Below are 22866 nucleotides of genomic sequence, written 5' to 3'. Positions count from 1 at the left end.
AGCAGCTTTCTCTTCAACCTTTTAAAACACCGTGTCCCCAGTACCACACTCAGGCCACACCAAATATAATGGGTTACAAATATTCAGATTTTATTATAAATAAAATACTGGTTTGTTTTTTTTTTTTTAACATAAAAAAAATGCCAAGTGTTGCATTTTATTCACCACCCTGGAGAGCAAGACTAGAGATTAAGGCAAACAGCTAAAGTGAAGGCACATATAAAAGGGCCACAGTTGGAATTAGAAGGAACAATTCCAGGGAACAGCTGTCTGTGTCCCCTGTGACACCCAGCATTCCGCAGCAGCCACCCTGTCGATTTTATGATGTAAAATACAGATAACTGGAACTATACAATAAAATCATGTATACCGCAGGAGTGTAATGAAGGTATTGCCTTATAAAGAGCTTTTATTTTAAAAATAAAATTCTGTTTAAAAATATACTACACAGATGGAGGAGGAAAGCAACAAAACAAAATGAAGAAAAAAACAAAAACCCAATTTTCACTGTGGCCTAAGACTTACTGGTGTGTGAGGCTGACCCATGGGCCAGAGGGAAACTATCTTGGCAGTCTATCTACAGTCATTGTCCTGTAACCTTGAACAAAATGTCTGTTAGGATGTGGCCACTTAATAAGAGGAGCTGGCTAGGGAACACTGATGTGAAAACTTGGCAAGAAAGACCCACGCCTCGGGCCACAGTAGGAGAGGCCGGGGAGAAGCAGCAGAGGGAAAGCAAGGGGTATGCCAAGTCGAAACGCTTGTAGTCAACTCCGGTATGCACGGAGGTGGAAAGGGGAGAACGGACTGGCATGACTGCTCCCATCCTACCTGTCTGTACACACTGTCCCTGATGCCCTACGAGCACTCAGTGATCGTGCACTCCCTTATCAAAATGACCCATCTGGTTCAAAGAGTCAGGGCATTTCTAGCTCATTCCTGGCTTGACCCACATCGATGCTGAAGATACCAATGGGCAAAATGTCCTAATCCCACCATGTTCTGTCAACCTGACATACCTGCCCTGGAGCGGGCATTAGGAACGACAGCATGCCGCAGTTTAAGGTCACAGGATTGCAGTGGAAGAGGGTGTGAGGTACCTCTTTTGAGCGGCTGCGTGTGGGAGGAGAGCAGGTCAATATCGACAATAGGAAATGAAGATGCTGCAAACACAAGGCGAGGAGCAGAGCCACGGGGAACAAATGCAACGCAAAGAATTGCAGGCGGCAGGGCAGGAGGTATCCAGACACGTTGTGCCAGTGAGGAGGAAAAATGGAGGGAAGAAGTGAACAGACAGTGCCATTCTAGGAATAGGACCAAGTATATTTACATAAATTCCTTACTCTATAATCATGATAAACAAAAAAAACACATTCACACAAAAATATAAATTTGAAATAATTAATAGCACCAGTGTGTCAGATAATAGTTTCTTTCCCCCCGCTACGCAAAGTACAAAGTTGCATAGTGTTAAAGGCTATATATGAATCTCAAAGGTGGGCTGGTAGGAGGGAGGGGTTGTGTGGTAGGGAATCGTCACACTGTGATCTTGCAAGAAAACCACAGAGCTGAGGATCAAAAGTTGAGAAGCCAACGAGGCAACTCCACCGATGGGTCTCCCCTCCACACTTGGAGGGAAGGTTTAGAGTGGGTTTAAATCACAAAGTGCAGGAGCTAGATGGTGTTGGCAGCTGTGTGAAATACTGAGTGCAAGTATTTGCCACCAGGATTTGGCAAACTGTTTAGAGAGATTCTAGAAGTTGGGAACGTCAGAAGCTAATTGAGGATAAGGGTCAAAGGCGTCATCTCTCCCCAGTGGAAGAAAAACGGGTATGTGGGATCCTGACAATACAGGCTGCATCTAAGTTTCATCCCTTTGGTAGGAAAGACTAGGATGAGGAGGCTTGTTCTGTGTGTGTCTGTCAAGATCTCAGGGACCAACTTCTCTCTACCGGATTAACAGCACTAGTTCCAAGACTAATGTACTAAAAAAAGCTCTAAGAATTGGTTTGATTTTGAAAAAGACTTTAGTGGTTATCATATCCCTATTACTTCTGTATAAATTCCATTTATAGGAATATCAGAAGATGTCTATGGTGAGTGCAAGCTGCCCATCCAGATTTATCAGCTGCCCAAAGATCTGAAAAAAGTTTATCTTCCTAGTCAAATTATTAACATACAAGAAAATGTTCAGCCTACTTCTGCAGCCTCATTCTCCTGGAGACTGTCATAAATAATTGCATCCTTACCCGTGGATGGCTCAGTGTCCTATACTCAAAATAGCTAAAACAACTGATGATGGCTCTTGACATTCTAAATGACCAATACCTTTGGCACAGGATGTTTATTTCCTTTTGCTTAAAAGAAGAAGGGGTAGTAGATGTAGGTGCATTTTCTTTATCGATAGACTGGATATACTGGCCATCACAATGCTACTAGTGGTAGCCAAACTTTTCCTTCATAGAAACAAGAGTACTGAGACTGAGGAGTTCTGTTGGTATCAGTGAGAAGGGGAGGGCTACTTGCTCAGCCCTGGCAGACCATGGTTCCCACGAAGCGTTTACGCCACCGTACGATACCGTAAGGTGCCACGTCCTCACGCAACTTGGAAGGGAAAGTGTGGGTAAGGGAGTGCCTTCCGTGGAAGAGAGACTATCAGATAAAACCCTTTGTTCCCGATTCATGATATCTGACTTGTTTCTTTTTAAGCTTTGTGAATTTTCCTGGTTCGAAAGGACAGTGGTGGAGAGCAGCAGAGAAGTGGGGGTCTGAGAAATGTCATCTTTGTGTTAAGGCACTCTATGGCCTCACAACGGCTCCCTGGTCGGGGGGTGCTGCCTTCCGGCCCTACGCGATGACGCTAGGGCTTTTCAATGGACGGGGTGTTGAAGCAGCCAGACGGTAGGGTCTTCTTGATGTCTTCCAGGTTGCGAATGTCCTTCATGATCTCCTCGATATCTCTGTTATAGTCCATGATGGCAGCCTCCTGCTTCCTCGCTTCATTCTCCAGGTCAGATACTTTCCTGTCTAGATCGCTGACTTTCATCTCATCTTTGGCTTTGTTCAGGGTACCTTCAATCTCATTCAGCTTGTTCAGGTCCACTGTGTCCAGCTGCCCTGTAGAGTCGGAAAGGACACAGAAGGAAATAGATGCATTCAGTAAGAGTTATCACATTACTCCACAAGTAACTCCACTCAGCTCTTCTATAAACACAGACCCCCAGCCACCCCCAAGCAGAGTCAGCCTGCACGTGTGATGTGTAGACTATTCGTGTTGTGCAAGGGTGTGGTCAATGCAGACCAACGACAAATGCTGACCTTGCTAAGTTAGGACAGGTCAGAGCCTATATATAACAGATACTGGGCTGGATAGTTTTTGAAATGCTTTCTAAATACACAGGTGCCGTGTTCAAGACCTTAAGTCTCACTTGTGGTTTTGAAGGTCATCTGATTACATATATAAACATAAAAATGGCAATAACTGTTATCTGTATGCCATTTTAATGCCATCTGACGAACATAAGAATCTTTAAGCTGAACTCTAAGCCCTCAGCTCTTAGATTCTAGGGAAGCTGCATTGGTTTTGGGAGTCATGTCCTGCCTTTAGGAGTTAGACACTACTTGGAGTCCTCCTATGGAAAATGGCCAGGGATGAAATGCTGAAATAATTTCAGCAAAAGCTTCACTTTAAAATTAGCAAGACGGGGCGCCTGGGTGGCACCGTCGGTTAGGCGTCCGACTTCAGCCAGGTCAAGATCTCGCGGTCCGTGAGTTCGAGCCCCGCATCAGGCTCTGGGCTGATGGCTCAGAGCCTGGAGCCTGTTTCCGATTCTGTGTCTCCCTCTCTCTCTGACCCTCCCCCGTTCATGCTCTGTCTCTCTCTGTCCCAAAAATGAATAAACGTTGAAAAAAAAAATTTTTTTAAATAAAATTAGCAAGAAAAAGAGATTCTTTTGGAAGGAATTGCTTCCATAATTAATGAGAGCAGACAGCCACACGGTGATCAGCACGTTACGCATACTGTACTTGATTAAATTCTCACGAGACCATCTTATGCCAGTGATTCTCAGATGTTAACTCGGCAACAAAACAAAGATTCCTACCCAAGTCTGACTAACTTTAAAATCTAGCTCTTCCCACAAAAAGCTACATCCTCTAGCTTCCTGTCATTTTAAAACCCATCTGTTAGCACATTATTTATTATTTTTGGTATTTGAGACAGATAAAAAAATATACCTCCCCCCCCCACCTCCCCCTGCTCCAAAAGAAAAAGGCTTAAAGGCTGGCGAATTAAAACAGAATGCCTTGCTACAAAGCTGTATTGGCTGGATTGTTACCACTTTATAATGAAGGCTTGTGACAAAAGTACATCTGTCCTATAATGAAGCCTGCTCCCTATTAAACTAGATTAAAAGAGCATTTCAACATGCTCATATTTCCTTATTCTATCAGTAAGAGAATAATCAAATAATCTGACTCTTTAAAAAACTGTCAGATTATCCTTTTAATTAGCAAATGAAGAGAATTCCAGGCAATGAAGTCATCACCAGTTTAAAGTGTTCTTTTATTCTGCCACTGAAATCCTTCACTCTAAATCTTTTAAAGACACTCTGCCAGCAGAATGAGCTATTCAATGTATCATAAACATCGACCATAAATGAGCGACTCTGGCAACCTATCTTCCTAATTTTAGAAGTCCTGGTCAGAGTCCAGTACTTAGATCATATGCCACGGAAGAAGTATTTGTTGAATTAATACAACCTAAAGTCACGTTTCGGTTCACACAATACTCATGCTGTAATATCTGCTTTTGTGACAACTATACCAGACCCCAAGAACAAACAGTGTACAAAATTGAGATCCTGCCTAAAATGGCTCTCCAGCTACTTACCCAGCTGCTCCAAGAGGTCATTAATCAGGTTGAGGAGGCTGGTGACGGAGTTTTTGGCTTTTCTGGCATTGATCTCGGCTTCCTGAGCAGCCTGTGAAGCCTGTACAGAGAGAAGGACAGATGAACAACAGTCCCAATGGTGTGTCTTCATCTTCTTGAAATGAAGAATCAGCCCCTAATCAGCCAACAAGTCCAATTTTCAGATGCTTTTTTCCTAACTCATGAAACTATAATCTCTCACTGTAGGGTTTTTTTTTTTTTTTGATCCTATCTTCATGGTGAAATGTTGTTATTTTTAATTCATATGACTGTCATGAGTAGGCAGTCCGCATGCCTACACTGAGTGTATCTGTATTTCAAAAAGACCAATATTATTTCCTTTCCCCACTTTCTCACTCAAGAATACACAGTATATTCATAATATAATTCATCAAGCAGAAACAAGTTATTTTTAAGGATGAGTATAAAAACTACATTTTAGAACTGAAATATGTCCTTCAGGACACTCTTAGAGACTTGACTATCTTAGAAACTTGATCAGAAATGTTGTATTCTCTGGGGCGCCTGGGTGGCGCAGTCGGTTAAGCGTCCGACTTCAGCCAGGTCACGATCTCGCGGTCCGTGAGTTCGAGCCCCGCGTCGGGCTCTGGGCTGATGGCTCAGAGCCTGGAGCCTGTTTCCGATTCTGTGTCTCCCTCTCTCTCTGCCCCTCCCCCGTTCATGCTCTGTCTCTTTCTGTCCCAAAAATAAATAAACGTTGAAAAAAAAAAAAAATTAAAAAAAAAAAAGAAATGTTGTATTCTCAAAAAATTTTCATAAGCAAGTGGCACCCTCTAGAACACCCTCGCCCCCTGCAACCAAACATGCCTGTGCGCACACACGGGTGTGCACGTACCCACACAAACTGGAGCAATACAATTTACATTTTTAAAATCAACCAAAGGTAAATATATTTGGGAAAGTTCCATGAAACCTGAACAAATACACTGTGCATGAGTCATGGGAAATGGCAATGGAAGAGGAAGTGTCTAAATATCAGAAAACAGATGCTCTCACAAATAAATCTAGCCAGGATATAAATGAGTGGCTTTGAGTTCCCTACCACATGATTGTTTTTCCTAGTTTTTGGCTCAAGATAATGCAACATTTTTGGATAGAAACAATGTAGGATTTTTAAAAAGAAAAAGAGGAAAAAACCTTCACAGAAAAATGATTAATCTCTGTTGAAATCACAGCCATTCTTAGTCTCAATAGGCTTTTCTGCGTGTATACCAGGAGAGGGGTAAATGACTGCTATGGCCTGTGGACAGCGACACTACTGCATTTAACCTGTGGTCTCCAGCCTCCTGTTCCAGGACCACTGTAAGCTTTGCTCTTCTGGTTAAGAAAAATATTTAAACAAAAGTGGCTTGACGCTGTGTCTTTCAGGACTGACGTAAATGTAAGTGGGACAGTGTATGTGAGGGTGCTTTGTGTTCCTTGGAAGCTATTTACCAAAAGAAACAAAAGATGGATCCACTTCCACCCTTTGAATTGAATCCATACCCTTCCTTTGAAGCTCATTAAGAATATATCCTTTTCCTTCTTTCAACAGTCTCTGAATCTAATGTTCTACAACCACATTAAAAATGAAATCTAGAGATGCTCAGCACATCTGAGAAACAGATATTTTTTTTTTTACTATATAGTAATTTCCATTTCAGCCATAAACTTTGCTACAGAAAATTAAGGCAGTCCAAAACAAAACCCAAAAAGCACAATAAAATTAGGTATTTGCAAAGGGATGCTTCCTGATATCACTTCCCTAGAGTCTTCTTTGCCTAGATAAACAGGATCATAGTTCTCCTTTCTGTCCCAAGGTGAAAATGAGCCAGAGTAGAAAGTCTGTTTTTCAAAAGTGGAAGAAAGGTCCCTTGCTTGCACTGAAAGTGCACAATTAAACACGTTCATGTGTATCATTCCTGTGATTGTAATCCGGCTGAACTGAAAAGTTCTTTCTATTGTGACTCCATCAAAGTCTTTTGAAAGCAACATATAGCATAAAATAGAAAAACGGACTCTCGTTCTTCATTAGGCCATGCATTCAATAAGTTAATTTTGTTACCAACAACATCACAAAAGGTTAAAAAAAAAAAATTAAACTGGAATTAAGTTTGGTATGTTTTGTCATCTTTAAAAATGAAACATGAGAAACTGGTCTTTGCCCCTAGAAAGCAAGTTGCTGGGGTAACAAGAGTAGGAAGGACATCAACTTTTCGTTGTACTCCTTTTGATTTTATACCATCAATGAAGCATCCCTCCAAAAATATAAATATGTACTTTTTAATGTCCTAAAGCTTCAAATGTGTAAAAGAATGTTTTGCTTTTAGTTGAGAGAAGCTTGGGGACAGGACAATTGTGCAACAACCTGGCAGGGGGTCCAAATTCTTTGTCTTCTATGTCAGCTACTAGGCCATTTCATGGCCCCAAAACGCAATGAGAAACAAAAGTCAATACGAAAGAGACATTTCTTAACAAGATAGGGATCTTATTTATTGATCACCCTTCACTTTCTTCCAGAAGCAAACAGGCCAAAACAAACTGCTTACCATCCCTGCCATCATCATATCCTGGTCAGCATCATCTTGTTTTCTCTTCAGCTCCTTTTCTGCTTCCTGTAGTTGTTTCAACATATCGTTCACCTCGTTATCCAGGTCTGTAACTTCTGCAAATGTCTTTTCAGCTTCTGCCTTGGTGCTGGTAGCATTCTAGGCATAAAATAAATAACTACTAATGAAAAAAAAAAAGTTTTCCTTTTTCTAAAGTATGCTCCCACACCTTTTATAATCTGTAAAATGGATCAAAAATACAATCCAGAAAGAACGGAGCAGTAAATTATACCATATGTTGAGTTACGCTATCATTTATTTGGGTTCCAAATGACAAGAATGAAAGAAAAGCTAGCCTTACCACCTAACGTAATAGCATTTTACAATTTATAAAATACTTCTGTTTGCACCCTCTCATTTATCCTTAATACTTCCTGTTCTGTTATTTCCATTGTTAGTTGAGGTCGCATGGCTAGCAAATGATAAAACATTTACACGGTGTACACTCTCCTCCACATCACATGGATTAGACACTTTCACATTATGCATTTTCAGTGCAAATGTAGCCTTGTTCTACTTGGCAATTCATCCCAATGTACAAAAAGACCATGATCCCAAAATAGGAATATTTTATAAAATGTAATTAATCCCCAAACCAACTATTCTAAGCAAACTAAAAAAACGTATATGATTCTCAAATACATAATTTTAGAATCTGTTCCAGTCTCTCTTTTAAATAAAACAAACAGATTAACCGTTAAGTAGGAAAGAGGCAGCTTAAAGAGATTATACTTTACAATGAGTAGAAGGAATCCTGGCAGTGGAAGCTCATAGGAGGGGCTCAGATACAACATCCGTCTGGAAGAGGGGCCTCAGAGTTGGACGGACTTGGCACTCTACATAAGGCTGAAAAAAATTTCAGCTGTCCATGTCAAAGAACTGTGTTTGAGAAGAGTCTGACATTTGTGTGGAAGGGGCTCTGTGGGTCCAGGAGCCATCCCCCACTCACAACACAGACCCTGCCACTGAGACAACAGAAGAAATGTTAAAGGGCTCTTTCGATGATTTCAATGATTCTGACTCTCCCTCTTCAGTCAATGTATGTACCTATTCTACTGCCTAGTGAAAAATGAATAAGGATAGTTTAAGGTGATTTTACTGAATTCGAGGAAGAAGCCTGCTAGGCTTCTAGGGGTCTGGACAGAACCTGGAAGATGACTAGAGAAGTACATGAGCAAAGAGCGTCTGGGAGAAGGGGGAAGCACGCACCCTTTGGACAGCACTGGCGATCCTCTCGGCCTCGTGGGCCTTGCTCTTGGCTTCGGTGGCATCCGCAGCGGCATTGCCCAGGGCCAGCTGTGCCTCCCTCGTCTTTTCATTGGCTTCAATTATGGTCTGGTTGATGGCAGGAATTCTCCTTAGAGCCTCCTCTGCAGCTGTCTTGTTATCGTTCACACGCCTGTCAAAATCTAAAATCAAGTTCAAGGAACACATTTGAACTGAACTCTCAACAAGCCAAAAGGGAACCTTTCAGGGAGCTGCAACTGGAATTTGTTTTATGAACAATGAAAGCCGGGAAAGAAATATGAAAAACACCATGGGCAGCCTTGAGAAGAACAGAGCACAAGGCTTCAGATTCTTGTGAATGAACATGTTTCTGGAAAGTTTATTTTCATGCAAAGCACTGAGTATGCCATTACGACCACTGCAACCAATGTTAAAGGCTGTAGTTTATTTAGTGTTTCCTATGTCTTAGCTATGGAGTTAAGAGCTTTTTGGTGTGCCTGTGATGCAGGCACTGTGTCATTTTTGTATGTGAGAACTGAGGATTAAAGAGGTAGATAATTTCCCCCAAGGGTTCACAGAAATAAGAGGGGGATCAGGGATTCTAACTCAATCCCACTGACACCAGAGCCAATATACTCCACCATTATCTTGGTTTTTTGTTTATTTTTTTAATGTTTGTTTATTTTTGACAGAGAGTGAGCATGCATGTAATCAGGGGACGCACAGGGAGAGAGGGAGTCACAGAATCTGAAGCAGGCTCCAGGCCCTGAGCTGTCAGCACAGAGCCCAGTGCGGGGCTCAAACTCACAAAGCATGAGATCATGACCTGAGCCGAAGTCAGACCCTTAACCACCTGAGCCACCAGGCGCCCTCAACCATTATCTGGTAAAGCTTCCATATTTATAGAAGCTATGGGCTAGTTTATCAGAGGCAAGTCCAGCACTATACTGTGAACTGAGCACATGTGTTTTTTATCTTGGGTGAGGAAAGAAGATAAAAACACTGAGATGCACTTGGCAGAGAAAATTAAAAATCATCTCTATTTACCAACATGAGCCAGCTAAATAGGCATATCTTGATAACATGAATTATTCTATCATAAAATTTCCTTTTTATTTCTCCCCCACACTGGGGTATAAAGGGGTAAAATGACATGAGCTCTGAGATTTTTCTTTGAAATACTTCAGCATAAAAAAACTAGGGTGGATGCTGGGGGATGAGGTAGGTATAGTTAAAATCATAACTGTTGAATCTAGGTGAAGGATTTATGGGGTTTATTATACTATTATCTTTCATATTGTAGATGTTCCAAGAATCTCATGGTAAAAAAAAAAACAAAAACAAAACAGAAATCGCCCTAGTGAAGAAAGCATAGACATTTACCCAATTAGGTGACCTGCTCCTACCTCTCAGGTTGCTGAGGATGTCGTTGGCTTCTTGTAAGGTATTTCGTCCCTTTTTAGCAGCTTCTTCGGCAACAGCCTTGGCTGCATCTGCTCGGGCTAGGAGCTGGTCAGCAGTCTACAAACACATGGCAGATCAGGGGACGAACCCTCCAGGGTAAAGCCCTTTTTTCTCCTAATGACCAGGCACCTCCAAGCTACCACCCCGACACCTGCCCGCCTACAGCAGCTAGCCCTGGGTGCCCCACAGACTTTCCTCCGAACACCCTCAGGCTCGCTGCCCTGGGCCCTGAGGTAACATCGCAGACACAGCTTCTGCATGCACGGTTTCAAATTTTGCCTCAAGACAGGAAGCAACCTGCAAATCAAACCAACCTGCTGTTCGATCTTTCCCTTCTCCAGAAGCTTCTTGACTTCCAGTTCCTTCCCTCTCATGTCCTCTCTGAGGTCCTCATAATCTTTTAACTTCTGGTCAATCAGATGGTCCAGATCCTCAGCTTCCTTCTTTATTTTATTTGCCTCATTCTGTGAAAAGCAAGTAAGATTGTGACATTTTAGACAAAACAATGAAACTGATGAAAAGCTAGCCTTAGTAACTCTGTAACACTTAAGACTCAATAGATATTTAAAAAAAAATTTTTTTAATGTTTATTCATTTTTGAAAGAGTGAGAGCACAAGCAGAGGTGGGGCAGAGAGATACGGGGGTGGTGTGGGGTGGGGTGGGGTGGGGGGATGCAGAATCTGAAGCAGGCTCTAGGCTCTGAGCTGTCAGCACAGAGCCCAATGCGGGGCTCAAACTCACAAACCGTGAGATAATGACCTGAGCCGGAGTCAGATGCTCAACCGACTGAGCCACCCAGGCGCCCCCAATTTTTTTTTTCATGTTTATTTATTTTTGAGACACACACACACAGAATCCTCAGCAGGCTCCAGGCTCTGAGCACAGAGCCCGACGTGGGGCTCAAACCCACGAACCGTGAGATCATGACCTGAGACGAAGTTGGACCCTCAACCGACTGAGCCACCCAGGCACCCTTTAAAATTTTTTTAATGTTTATTTATTTTTGAGAGAGAGAGAGTGTGAGCAGGGGAGGGGCAGAAGAGACTCAACAGATATTTTTAAAAGAGCAGCATAGGTCAAGATTTTTTGGACCTTTTTTCCAAAAACGGAGGTATTCTTTAGACACAGTGAAAGGCACAACACTTACTGCAATGAGCTTTGACAAATATATTTCCCTGTGTAACCAACTCCCCAATCAAGATATAGAATATTTCCACACCAGGAAACTCCCTTGTATCTCTTTCCAGTTAATTTCCATACCTCCCTTTTCAACAATGCAGCTGCCACTGGTCTGGTTTTTATCATAGATTAGTTTTGCCTATTCTCAAATTTCAAATATGTGAGATCATACAGTATATACATGTCTGAAGAGACCTAGCTAAACCTTTGTGGTAAAAAATCAACAACACCTCAGATGTAAGAAGTGAAACTTAATAAATTTCCAGTGTATATAACATAGATATATATAATTTATAAAGAACCTGGGAACAGGATTCACGACTGGAGTACAGATGCAATAAAATACTACCAATCCCCAAATATTTCACCTGCCCAACAGCATCCTGGTAAGAGTTCTTTCATTTAAACCATTTTCTTCAATTTCTCTCTTGTTCTCAAGCAGACAGTACCTGGGAGTAACACTCCTGGTGTACTGGCTCTAATAAATACAAATATATAATAAGTTGGATTTATATTAAAGATTTAGGAGTGATTAATATCACTAAAGAGTCTTTGATGTTTAATCTTTATAATCACAGGTTTTTTTGTTTTTGTTTGTTTTTTAGAGACAGTGAGCAAGCAAGAGTGCGAGCAGGGGAGAGCGGCGGTGGGGGGGGCGGAATCTTAAGCAGGCTCTATGCTTTGCACAGAGCCCGACAGAGGGCTCCATCCCACGACCCTGAGATCATGACCTGAGCTGCAACCAAGAGTCAGAATCTCAGCTAACTGAGCCACCCAGGCGCCTCAATCACGGGATTCTTTATCTCGGTAAGTTCTGTTAACATATCTAAAACAGAACCCGATATTGCCACTGAGTTAGTTGGAGGACGGAGGAGGAAGGTACCCATGAAAATCACAGAGCAGGCAGAATAGCCTTCACCCAGACTGTGAGGGGTGCGTGCGGTGTGCATGTGTCTGGGAGGCAAGGGTGCGTGCTGTGGAGGGTGATGGCGGTGACAACCAAATCCCTGTGCATACAGGTTGTCCACCCCGTACCTCCAGTGCTTCTGAGTCCACAGGCGTCAGCTGGGCAACGCTGGCATAGATCTCCACCGCTTTATCTCCAGCCCTTTTGGCCTCTTCATGCACTCGGGCGGCTTGCTTCTCCAGATCCTGTGAGATGTTCTTTGCTTGTTCATACCTAAGGAACAAAAGATGTGACTGAGTGAAAAACTGAGTTGCTTCTGGCATCTTAATGTTAACTGCATTCATTCCAGCTCAAATCACTGCAATAGAATTTCTACAACTTTAAAGAAAATGCTATTTTATTTTTAAGTTCATTTATTTATTTTGAGTGTGTGTGTGTGTGCAGGGAAGGGGCAGAGAGAGAGGGAGAGAGAATCCCAAGCAGGTTCTGCCCTCTCAGTGCACTCTCACAAACTCTGAGATCATGACCTGAGCTGAAATCAAGAGTCGGATGCTTAACTGACTGAGCCACCCAGGCGCCACAAGCAAATGCTATTATTTAAAACCAACATAGCTTAAATTTATATTTCATCTCATCACTTCTATTTATACCATATGGTTTACCACATAGTTTCTTATTTCGGATACCTTTTAAACATTTGTAGCTCAAGTGTATTTTCTCTACTTTATGATATTTCCTCTCTTCTTTTTTCACTTTTGCAGAATTTTTAAGTATCATGGCTAGTCTTGTTACCTTTCTCTGTAGTTACAGGAATTAGATCAAATAAAATCTCTGTAGCTCTATATCCCCGCTCTAATTACTGCACCATTTCAAAAGCATGATTAACAAAAGGAATCTTACTGCCTGAATGCATGCCCCGAATGCATCAGCATTTCATTTTTCATGGAAATGGTACTGCTTGCAACAACTGAAGGGCCAGAAGCCACTTTTAAATGACACTCACTTTCTATTAAGCTCCTCAATCTCCAGTGTTGTTTGATTCTCTCCTGCCAGTGTTCTCAGAAGCAGATCATATGCCTCAGTTGATGTCTCATTAGCTGTCTTTGCCACTCTTACAATATCATCAGCTTCTTGTTTATGGCTGGATAACATAAAAGAAAAAAGGAACCATGAAACAGAACTATTTAATCGAGAAAGAAGCAGAATTTAGGTAGTGCTTACCTTATTATATATACAAATGCCAACGTGGGCAGAGCTCTATAAATACTGGAAAAATCTTATAAATTTGGAATTTTGCAATCATTTCAATGGGGCTAAGTTTACAATAACATTCAACAATCTGAGAAAATGGCATTTTCCCAGAGGTTATTTTCCAAGCAATATTTTCCTATAAAGTTTATAGAGGCAAATGTTTATATTTCTTCAAAAAATGACTTCTAAGTATAATTATTTAAGAATAATTTATCTATAAAACCATATACCCTAGCAAGGACTCATTCATCTAGTCATAAGCACAAACCTCAGATCTAATGTTTAATCCTTACTCTGGTTCAGTTACTACATAGTCCTGAAACAGCTTCGACTATTCAGATTTTGCACAGGCAACCTAATCACTGACCAGGAAAAGCCACCCAACACTCAATGGAAAGAAACATGTCACCAGGGAATCCAGCCAAATAATGCGAATTTTAGCTGGGTAAGTCATTAAGATTTTGTCAGCTCTAAAATTTCTATTACACTGTCATACTGCCATATGCGGTCATTCTTTTTTTTTGGTATGATAAGCTTTCTTTCAAAATTCCTGTATGAAATACACCAAATTATTTTATCTTCAAGACCTAATTATCTTAGGAGTTTTCCATATGTTTTCAGCTGTCATCTTTTAATCACAAAATCTAGCTATGAAACCATGAATGTTCCATGAACTAAATTATGCAGCTCACACATTTACATTTACAAAGAATAGAAAGAGCACATGTTAAAGCAAGAAGCTGAAGTAATCGCTTTGAACAATGAGGTTAAAATTCTAACGCTGGGCTTACTTAAGCACCATGAGGTCTGCGAGCTGGTGTGCAATGCATTCAACATTTATTGAGCACTTACTGTATCCTAGACATTGTGTTAGGCACTGGAACTTCAGTGAATAAGCCTACATTCTAGCAACTTGTTTAATAGCTTTTTTTTTTTTTTTCAATTTAATACTCTCCTATGACTTAAAGTTTTCCTACGAAACTACCTTACACTTAATTAAAAAAAAAAAAAGTTTAAAAAAAATCAGGAATGAAATAGTCTGTTTTCTTGGGCTGATTTTCAAATGTACTATGTGTTAGTAAATGATGTCTCTTAAAATATGAGAGTTAAGTACTTTTGTTAAAAATTAACCTTAAAAATTAAAAAAATTAAATTCAACTGAGCTTATTATCAACTTAAAGGTTCTGAAATTAAACATCTAAAAATTTTATGGTTTTCTTTGAGAAGTGCAAATACAATTTCCCTCCAAAGCATCATATTCAAATATTCAAAGTAAATATTCTAATTTCAAAGGAAAGGAAAGAGTACACATAGCCGATGACATTTCAGAAAAGAGAGCAAACTTTGCCCAAGTGGGATATGTGAAAAGTGTGTGTGGGTAAAGGAGGGACAATAAGTACACACTGTAAGGAAAGTTCTAGCTTAACCATGAAAACACAGGGATCTGGAGGTTACCGTTCAGCAAGCTTTCGTGCCTCTTCTGCCAAAAGAGTCATGTTGTTTGGGTCCCCGGTGGACTCTGGTTGAGTGATTGACTGAAAAGGAAATAAATAAAGCACTAATCTCAAAGGACTGAATTATTTAAATTTAATAAAGCAAGTGTCAAAACCAAATTTGTATCAGTATTATTTAGCAGAAAGAATGTCTCATTAATTAAAAGATCTTTACTTATTATTAGCCTCCTTGGCTACAGATTACTATTTGTTTTCATCAAAGGATAAGGGAAGTCTAAATTGCCTAGTGCTATAGAAGGAACAAAGCTAGAGAAATGACCCAGATGTCCTTTGGTTTTTATCCAGTTCGTGATAACTATTTAATGACAACTATGAGCAATGTGGCTTTCTTGGTCCATGACAAAAAGACATAAGTCAATTTAACTGAAGCATTCAACAGACAGTAACAGACTTGCTACAAATTACCAGGGGACTCCTACAACCCAACCTCAGACCTTTCCAATCACTCACCACATTGGCAACAGCAATCTTTGCTTTCTCAAGTTCTCGGGATGCAATTTCAATCAACTGCTCAGTGCTTTCTACCCTGGCACGTGCTTGCTCAGCCAAGTTTCCAGTCTCTTCAATGGTATTCCGGATATTCTGTAAACGGCTAATTTGGCTGGATAAGGTATTATTCAATCTCTGGAGGCGATCTATCAAATTCTGGTCTATATCTGCAATGGCATTGCAGAAGAAAGTCCATAAATTATCTGAAGCAGGGGACATATCTTACATGAAAGCTGAGGCAAAACCTTATTCTTCCAAACACAGATCTTTCCGATAAGCTTTTCCTAAGCCCATCGGCAGGACTGGTCAGTCTTTACTCTGTGCCCAGTTGTACCTCCACTGTTGCATTTATAACACTGTCTCCAACTGTGTGTCTGTCGGTCCCACTTGACTGTGAACTTCTCTTTCTTACTCATTCCCAGTCTTACACAGTGATTAGCAAAAAGGAGACACCCAAGAAATGTCTGACAAAGGAAAGTTTGATATTCCAGCACATGCCAGATTTAATCATAAAAATAAAATATTAAAAGCACTACCAGCTCTGAGTGCTAGACATTTTTCTAAACTAGGAAAAAACCAGGTTCAAAACAGATGTTGAAGTGTGGCCGATTAAATTCATTTTGTATTTTAGGGGCGCCCAGGTAGCTCAGTTGGTTAAGCATCCAACTCTTGATTTCGGCTCAAGTTATGATCTCATGGTTTGTGAGTTGAAGCCCTGTGTCAGGCTCTATGCTGACCGTGAAGAGCCTACTTTGGACCTTCTCTCTCTGCCTCTACCCCAACTCGCTTTTTCTCAAAATAAATAAACATTAAAAATATTAAAAAATAGGTTCATTTTGTATTTTAAACTAAATACAGACTTGCTGCCACCTCCCACCCCCTGGAATACCCATGTCATTTCTTTCATACTGATTTCTGCTTTTGAAGAGTTCTTCAAATCGTTTTTTAATTGTGCCCATTCAGCCTAAATCTCATACCTATGTCCTAATAAAAGATAAATATAAGCCCATGCAAATATGATTGGCACTGTCAAAACTCGCACGTGTCCTAAGATTATATTAATACACATTATATTAACACGCATATTAGTATACATAAGTCCTACGCAAAATTGACCAGTTCTTATTTCAACATGATGTTCAGAGTTAGCATCTAAATTTTCCAAGGAATGTGAAAAAGAGAAGAGGTCACGGTTAAGATCAATAAAGATGAATACAGGTTTGGAAAACAGCAACCATGTAGGCAGGGTCACCAAATACTCGTGCACAGTTGGTGTGGTGCAAAACTCTTGCCTAACTATAGACAGTGACCCTGCTTGAATGATCAACCACTTCTTTAATAATCTGAAGATTTTTAAGAAAACAACAAAAGACAAAGTGTCGAAATCGTAGAAAATCATTTAGACTTAGGAAGCACAAGCAGCCAATGAAGTTACAAAAGCCCCTTCCCTTTAGACATTCAGGAATGTAACAGATACCAATCTCTCTGGCCAGCTCGAGAGAAACAACAGTAACTGAAAAGGGAATAGATAATGCAACTGGTAGGATCACTTCAAATGCCTTCAAATTGCAAAACCTAGTTGCACCATATAATCTCCTTTTAAAGCTGCAGAATAAACACAAGTTTAAACTACAAATAAACACTCAGGGATGGTCTGAAAGGATAAATCATTGTGAAGATATTCTTATTCTCGGCTAGTTTGAACCCAAGTAAGAAAGGTCAGCCAGGAACTCCATGAAACCAAGCCTTAGTGGGAGCAGACTTTAACCCTAGCCCAGCTATGGTGCTACCCAAACGCCGGGAAGCAGCAGCCCATTATGTTCCTGCCTTGCAAGTGTTCAAGGGGAGGCATGACGGCCATGGCTTCTGTCAAAGCTTCTGTCCAATGGGACTGTCTGCTCTAATAGAGGAAAGGAGGCAGTCAAGGCCAGAGAAAGCTAGACCTAGCTGGGGCTGCACTAAGATGCGATCAATGCTGGCTGACCCCCCTTTCTTGCCTCTTGACTGCTCCCATGTGCTCCTGGTGTTGGCACCCCAGCTCTCCAATGGACTGATCAACAGTTAATGATAACTCTGCATTCAATTCTTCAATGAGTATGGCAGTATTCTTCAATGGGAATTTGTTGTTTCAAGGGAATACATTACAGGAAAAATGTGTGCCAAAAGGTTTTGCCAACAAATGAACATACTAAAAACGCAAAGAACAGGAATAAACACAACAGGAAACATTTAAGTTCTTCTTATTCTATGTTTAACACTTAAAATGTACCAACACCACAAAACACAACTAAAGTTAACAAACTATTGACCTCTTTTTTTTTTTATTTATTATTTTGAGAGAGAGTAAGAGAGAGAGTGAGAGAGTATGCAAGCATGAACAGAAGCAGGGCAGAGAGAGAGAGAGAGAGAATCAATCCCAAGCAGGCTCCACACTGCCAGTACAGAGCCCAACACGGGGCCTGAACTCATGAACTGCAAGGTCTTGACCCAAGCTGAAACCAAGAGTTGGATGCTTAATGGACTGAGCCACCCAGGCGCCTCAACTTCTTATTTTTAAATTTCTAAAAATTTACCTTATAGAACGATTTCTGGACTCTCATATAAAAATTCAACAAACTGGCCCAAACCAGATGCATCCAAATTACTTCCTTCCTCATTAATTTTATAAAATCAAAATTATATACATTAGGGATATCTACAATAAGAAATAAGGACTATATTTAGTTTCTGTTGACCTGTACTCTGATAGGAAGATTCTCTAACTCCAAATGGGTAGACTCATAAACTCAATGAAGAGGTCAATCACTGTGGTTCCAAATGTACTAATGTTAATGCACATTTACTATGAGTATCTGTGAACACCTGTACCTCAACGATGGGATGCTCTAGACAAAAGTGACCTTAGCCAGATGGGGAACACTTTGATAGAAAGAGCAGTATCTTGTTCATGTTTTCATTAACTGGTGTTTAGCACAATGCCTGGTATACTATAGGCACTCAGTAAATGTAGAAAAGGATTTGTCCAAATTTAGAAAAAAAGCTTAATTCAGAGTAAGAAATAAAAATAAAACAAGGGTGCCTGGGTGGCTCAGTCAGTTGAGCGTCTGACTGCAGCTCAGGTCATGATCTCGCGATTCTGGGTTCGAGCCCTGCATTGGGCTCTGTGCTGACAGCTCAGAGCCTGGAGACTGCTTTGGATTCTGTGTCCCCCCTCCCTCTGTCCCTCCCCAGCTTGTGCTCTCTCTCTCTCAAAAATTAATATTAAAAAATTTTTTTAAAAACATTAAAGTGATTTTTTAAAAATGTTTTTATTTATTATTTTTGAGACAGAGAGAGACAGAGCATGAGCAGGGGAGGGGCACAGAGAGAGGGAGACAGAGTCTGAAGCAGGCTCCAGGCTCTGAGCTGTCAGCACAGAGCCCGACGCGGGGCAAAAACTCACAGACTGTGAGATCATGACCTGAGCTGAAGTCAGATGCTTAACCCACTGAGCCACCCAGGTGCCCCTAAAGTGATTTTAAAAGTAAATATTTTAAAATAACTTTTTCTTACTTTCAAAGTTTTAAAAACTCAAGTTCCTTTAAAGTCAATAAAGTATTTTGAAATAGTTTTCTAAATCTTAAACCAACTCCTTCTCTGCTTATGATCAGATAAGCTGACATAATCAGCTTATCTCATCATAATATGGTACAGATAATGTACAGAGAAGTGACATAATTGCAAAGGACATTAAATACACCACAGTATAAAATGTACTTTACACGATGTTATTAGAACATTTGTTCACTTATTAAACAGAACAGTCAATACTTGAAGACTACACTTTTTCCTTATGAGGGTCCTAAGGAAATAAAGCAGTGAATAAAATAAATTCTGACTCACTAGAATAACAGAAAAAATCCGAGTTCAAATTTTCTACTTAAAATAATGTACACCCAAAATGCATACCTTTCATGATTTTTAAAAACTGTTTTAAAACACTTTGTAATAGAATAGATTTATAAAACACTTAGAATTTTAACATCTAATAGTTTCTGATGTGTTGGGAGAACTCTTTTCACTTGCTGTATCCAAAAACATTAAGTTGACAAGTTCTTGTATTTTCACAGATTGTTTGAAAAAATTCATATTCTACAGATAGTTTAAGAAATCGAGAATTTTGTAAAGCTGTACTAACTAACCTTGAACTAGGAGCCACGTCTAAAGATTGGGCCATCTGGCAGAAGTTACCCACTGTTTAAACATGTATACCTTTGACATCCTGGGCCTCTCGAAGGAGGTCCATAACTTCTCTCTCTGCTTCCTTTAGCCTGTCCTCAAAGGCTTGATCTGTCACCACCTCTTCCCCAGTTCCAAGGTTTGCTATGAGATTCTCTAATTCCTGGAGTTTCATTCGATGATCAGCAACCTGCACATGATGAAGAACATACAGAGAACCCAGCTGGACTTCCTGCAGGAATAATCATCAAGGGGCACTCTATACACATGCAAGTCTACACACTCCACCTATGTCCACTTTTGAACAGGTAACACAGGTGGTTTTTCTTTATTGTTCTGGCTTCCAGAGAGAAACTATCAAGTCTATTCCTTTGACATTAAACACTACATGTGGATGATTCTCCAGTTCTGACCTCTCTCTTAGGTTTTAGATTACTTTCCTGATACCTCCACTTAGCTCTCTGATAGGTATCTCTCAATTCAACATCCAAAACTATACTCTTGATTTTCTTCTCTTAAATCTGCTCTCCCTGAGTCATCTCCATCTCGATAACCAACGCCTCCAGCTACCTTACGCAAAGAACCCAACATGCTTCCTTGATTCTTCTCTTTCCCTGTCCTTGCCCCCAAACACACATACTTATCCAATTCCATCCAGGCTTCCCTTTCTACCCCACTCCTGACCATCATTCTTCACATAACAGTCAGCGTGTTCTTCTTAAAATATGAATTGGATTTCCTAGCTTAAAACCCTTCGGTGCATTCTCCCTGGATCTGGAGTAAAATCTAAGGCTGACATGGTGCAACATGAGCTATGTCCACCAACCTCTCCCGTCTTCTCACAAACCAGCCCTCCTCGTTCAGGAGCCCCAGACAACCTCCACGTTTGAGGCCTGTGTATCCCATATTCCCTCTGCCTGGAACAGCCTGCCTGTCACTTCTCATTCAACTTATTCCCTCTTATTCTTCAGATCTCACCTTAAATAAATTTCCTTAGAGAGGCCTTATAGAAAGTAGTTCCTCCAGTTACTGTCTGTACCCTTTCTGGTGCTTATCTCAGTTAGTACTTTTTTTTTCTTTAATTTTTATTATTTGTCTCCCAACTGGAACATAAGTCTTGGAGGACAGGGACCATGTCTACCTTGTTTACCATCTGTTCTCCAAAGCTAAGTGCACAGGAAGCACCCCTTCAATGTCTGCTGAGTGAGTGAATGAGTGAACGAGTGAATGCATGGTGGACAGCTTACCTTATCCTTCACCAGCCGGTAACATGCTGGACATTCCTGGCAGCCAGGCCGAGACCGATTGTAGAAATAGTTCTCTTCACACTGGTCACAGCGATTTCCCACAAAGCCTTCTCTGCATTCACAGCGACCATCATCTTTGCACTGGAGTGAAAGAGATCCCTCGGGATGACAGTCACACGCTGCAGAATAAAGGGAAAAGAGTACATGACAGGGAAAAGAAGGAAGAGTGAGTTTTTCTTTTAACTCAGATTGATATCAATAAGGCATTATAAGTAGACATTTTTTTAAAACCAGGCCAAATTATGAGAATTTGAAGTTAATTCTACTTAGCAGAGAAAACAGAAATTTTTAAAGCAAAAGTGAGTTTCAAAGTAAAATGTACATCCCTTGGAAGGGGCACATTTTATGTTACTTAATAATTATAGAAATTAGTCTACTGAACTAGTCAGTGCCCTTTTTTGCACTTCAAGAATTCTTTTCTACCTTCATCTCTCTGCTGTTTAATGCTTCTCTCACTAAGGAACTAGAAAACCCAAATGCTAATACTTATTTTGCATTATTTTATAGTTTGTTTACTTGCTTTGTTCTCTGAACTGGGTCAATGATTTATGCTACATTCCACAGGAGAAATGAAGGAATTCAAAAAGCAAAGCACCAAACTGTTCTGAGGCCTAATTCCAGGCAAGTGTTTATGCCAAGGAGAAGCAGATGTTTAGATGTAACTGAACCAAAAGGGCCCCAAGGGTGGGAAGGAACTGCAGCCGGTAAGTCGACCAACAAGTTGTGAGCAAAGTCTCTCACCATTTCATTATCTGCTCTCAGAATGTGATCAATAAAAATTTTTCATTAAGCACAGTGGGAAAGTCCAGTAATCAAAGGGAGACTCCCCTCGGAAAGACAAAAGACTGGAGAAAGAATCAGAAATGATATAAAAGAAGATGTAAATAAGGTGGCCGCAAAGGAACCCGAGAAGCTCCCAATCCCCAGAGTATGAGACAAGGCTAATATTCATTGATGATGGCTTAGGTACTGCCCTGACTGCAAGCCATGGGGCCAGACGGAGGCTGTCAAAGTCTGCAGTTCTAACTGGCATTAGGAAAGACTTTGAGTTCTATGCCCCCAAAAGTCCTTACGTTTGCAGCCTTCGGGTCCAAACCCGAAGTGGTTGACCTCACAGCGCTCGCAGTGCTGACCCGTGATGCCAGGCTGGCACTCACACTGGCCACTGCGGATGTCACACTGTCCATTGGTGGAACCCAAAGCATGGCAGTCACACCTGAAAATGAACATACAACATTTCTCAGGTAAGAAAAACGGACTCTCAGCAAACCTTCCCCCCACCTCCGTTCAGCATAGAACTGATGTAATCTGTATTAGAAAACAGAATGTAAAGGGCTATTAAGACAAAATGTTATGGGCTATTAAGCGCCTGAGGTTCAAGTAATTTTCAGGGGTTCTACTGAGAACCTCCTTTTCTAACCTAACCCACAAATACAGTTATTTCACTGTTAAAACCACTACAAAGTGGCTCTCCAACCCGGCACCACATATGTACTGACCAAGAGCTTGGAAAAGAGCAATTCCCAGGCTGCAAGCCCCAGAGGACCCGATTCTCAGTGCATCAGAGAGCACCATGTGATTTGTTGTCTTCTAACTGTTGCTCAGGTGATTCTGACACAACTGGGGAAGCTTCATTCCACTCTTTTCTCCCATTAGCTTAATTACAACTGTCCAGGATTGCCTCTAAGGATACTCTGCCTCAACTGGGCACTCAACTCCTGAACAAAATCAAGGCTACTGTTACATACAGCTCAGAAAAATTCACCTATC

The 22866-nt window shown here is 40.8% G+C and overlaps 1 protein-coding gene across 1 annotated transcript in view; it reads right to left on the bottom strand.

Moving 5' to 3' along the window:
- Nucleotides 1-66: 66 nt before the first annotated feature.
- The window catches only part of LAMC1 (laminin subunit gamma 1), a 129261-nt gene continuing 106461 nt past the window's right edge, over nt 67-22866 (bottom strand). Inside the window, exons 16-28 of the mRNA XM_045452623.1 lie at nt 22170-22312; nt 21037-21215; nt 19823-19979; nt 15533-15738; nt 15024-15103; nt 13321-13458; nt 12446-12590; nt 10545-10694; nt 10173-10287; nt 8749-8948; nt 7480-7638; nt 4892-4991; nt 67-3117 (exon numbers count right to left, since the gene is read on the bottom strand). Coding sequence (XP_045308579.1) covers nt 2861-3117; nt 4892-4991; nt 7480-7638; nt 8749-8948; nt 10173-10287; nt 10545-10694; nt 12446-12590; nt 13321-13458; nt 15024-15103; nt 15533-15738; nt 19823-19979; nt 21037-21215; nt 22170-22312 — 2029 coding nt within the window. The 3' untranslated portion in view covers nt 67-2860. The remainder of the gene's footprint in view (nt 3118-4891; nt 4992-7479; nt 7639-8748; nt 8949-10172; nt 10288-10544; nt 10695-12445; nt 12591-13320; nt 13459-15023; nt 15104-15532; nt 15739-19822; nt 19980-21036; nt 21216-22169; nt 22313-22866) is intronic.

This window comes from Leopardus geoffroyi, chromosome C3 (genome assembly GCF_018350155.1).
Source record: "Leopardus geoffroyi isolate Oge1 chromosome C3, O.geoffroyi_Oge1_pat1.0, whole genome shotgun sequence".
Taxonomy (NCBI): domain Eukaryota; kingdom Metazoa; phylum Chordata; class Mammalia; order Carnivora; family Felidae; genus Leopardus; species Leopardus geoffroyi.
Note: the sequence above shows the minus strand (reverse complement) of the source record. Positions and strands in the feature narration are given on the sequence as shown.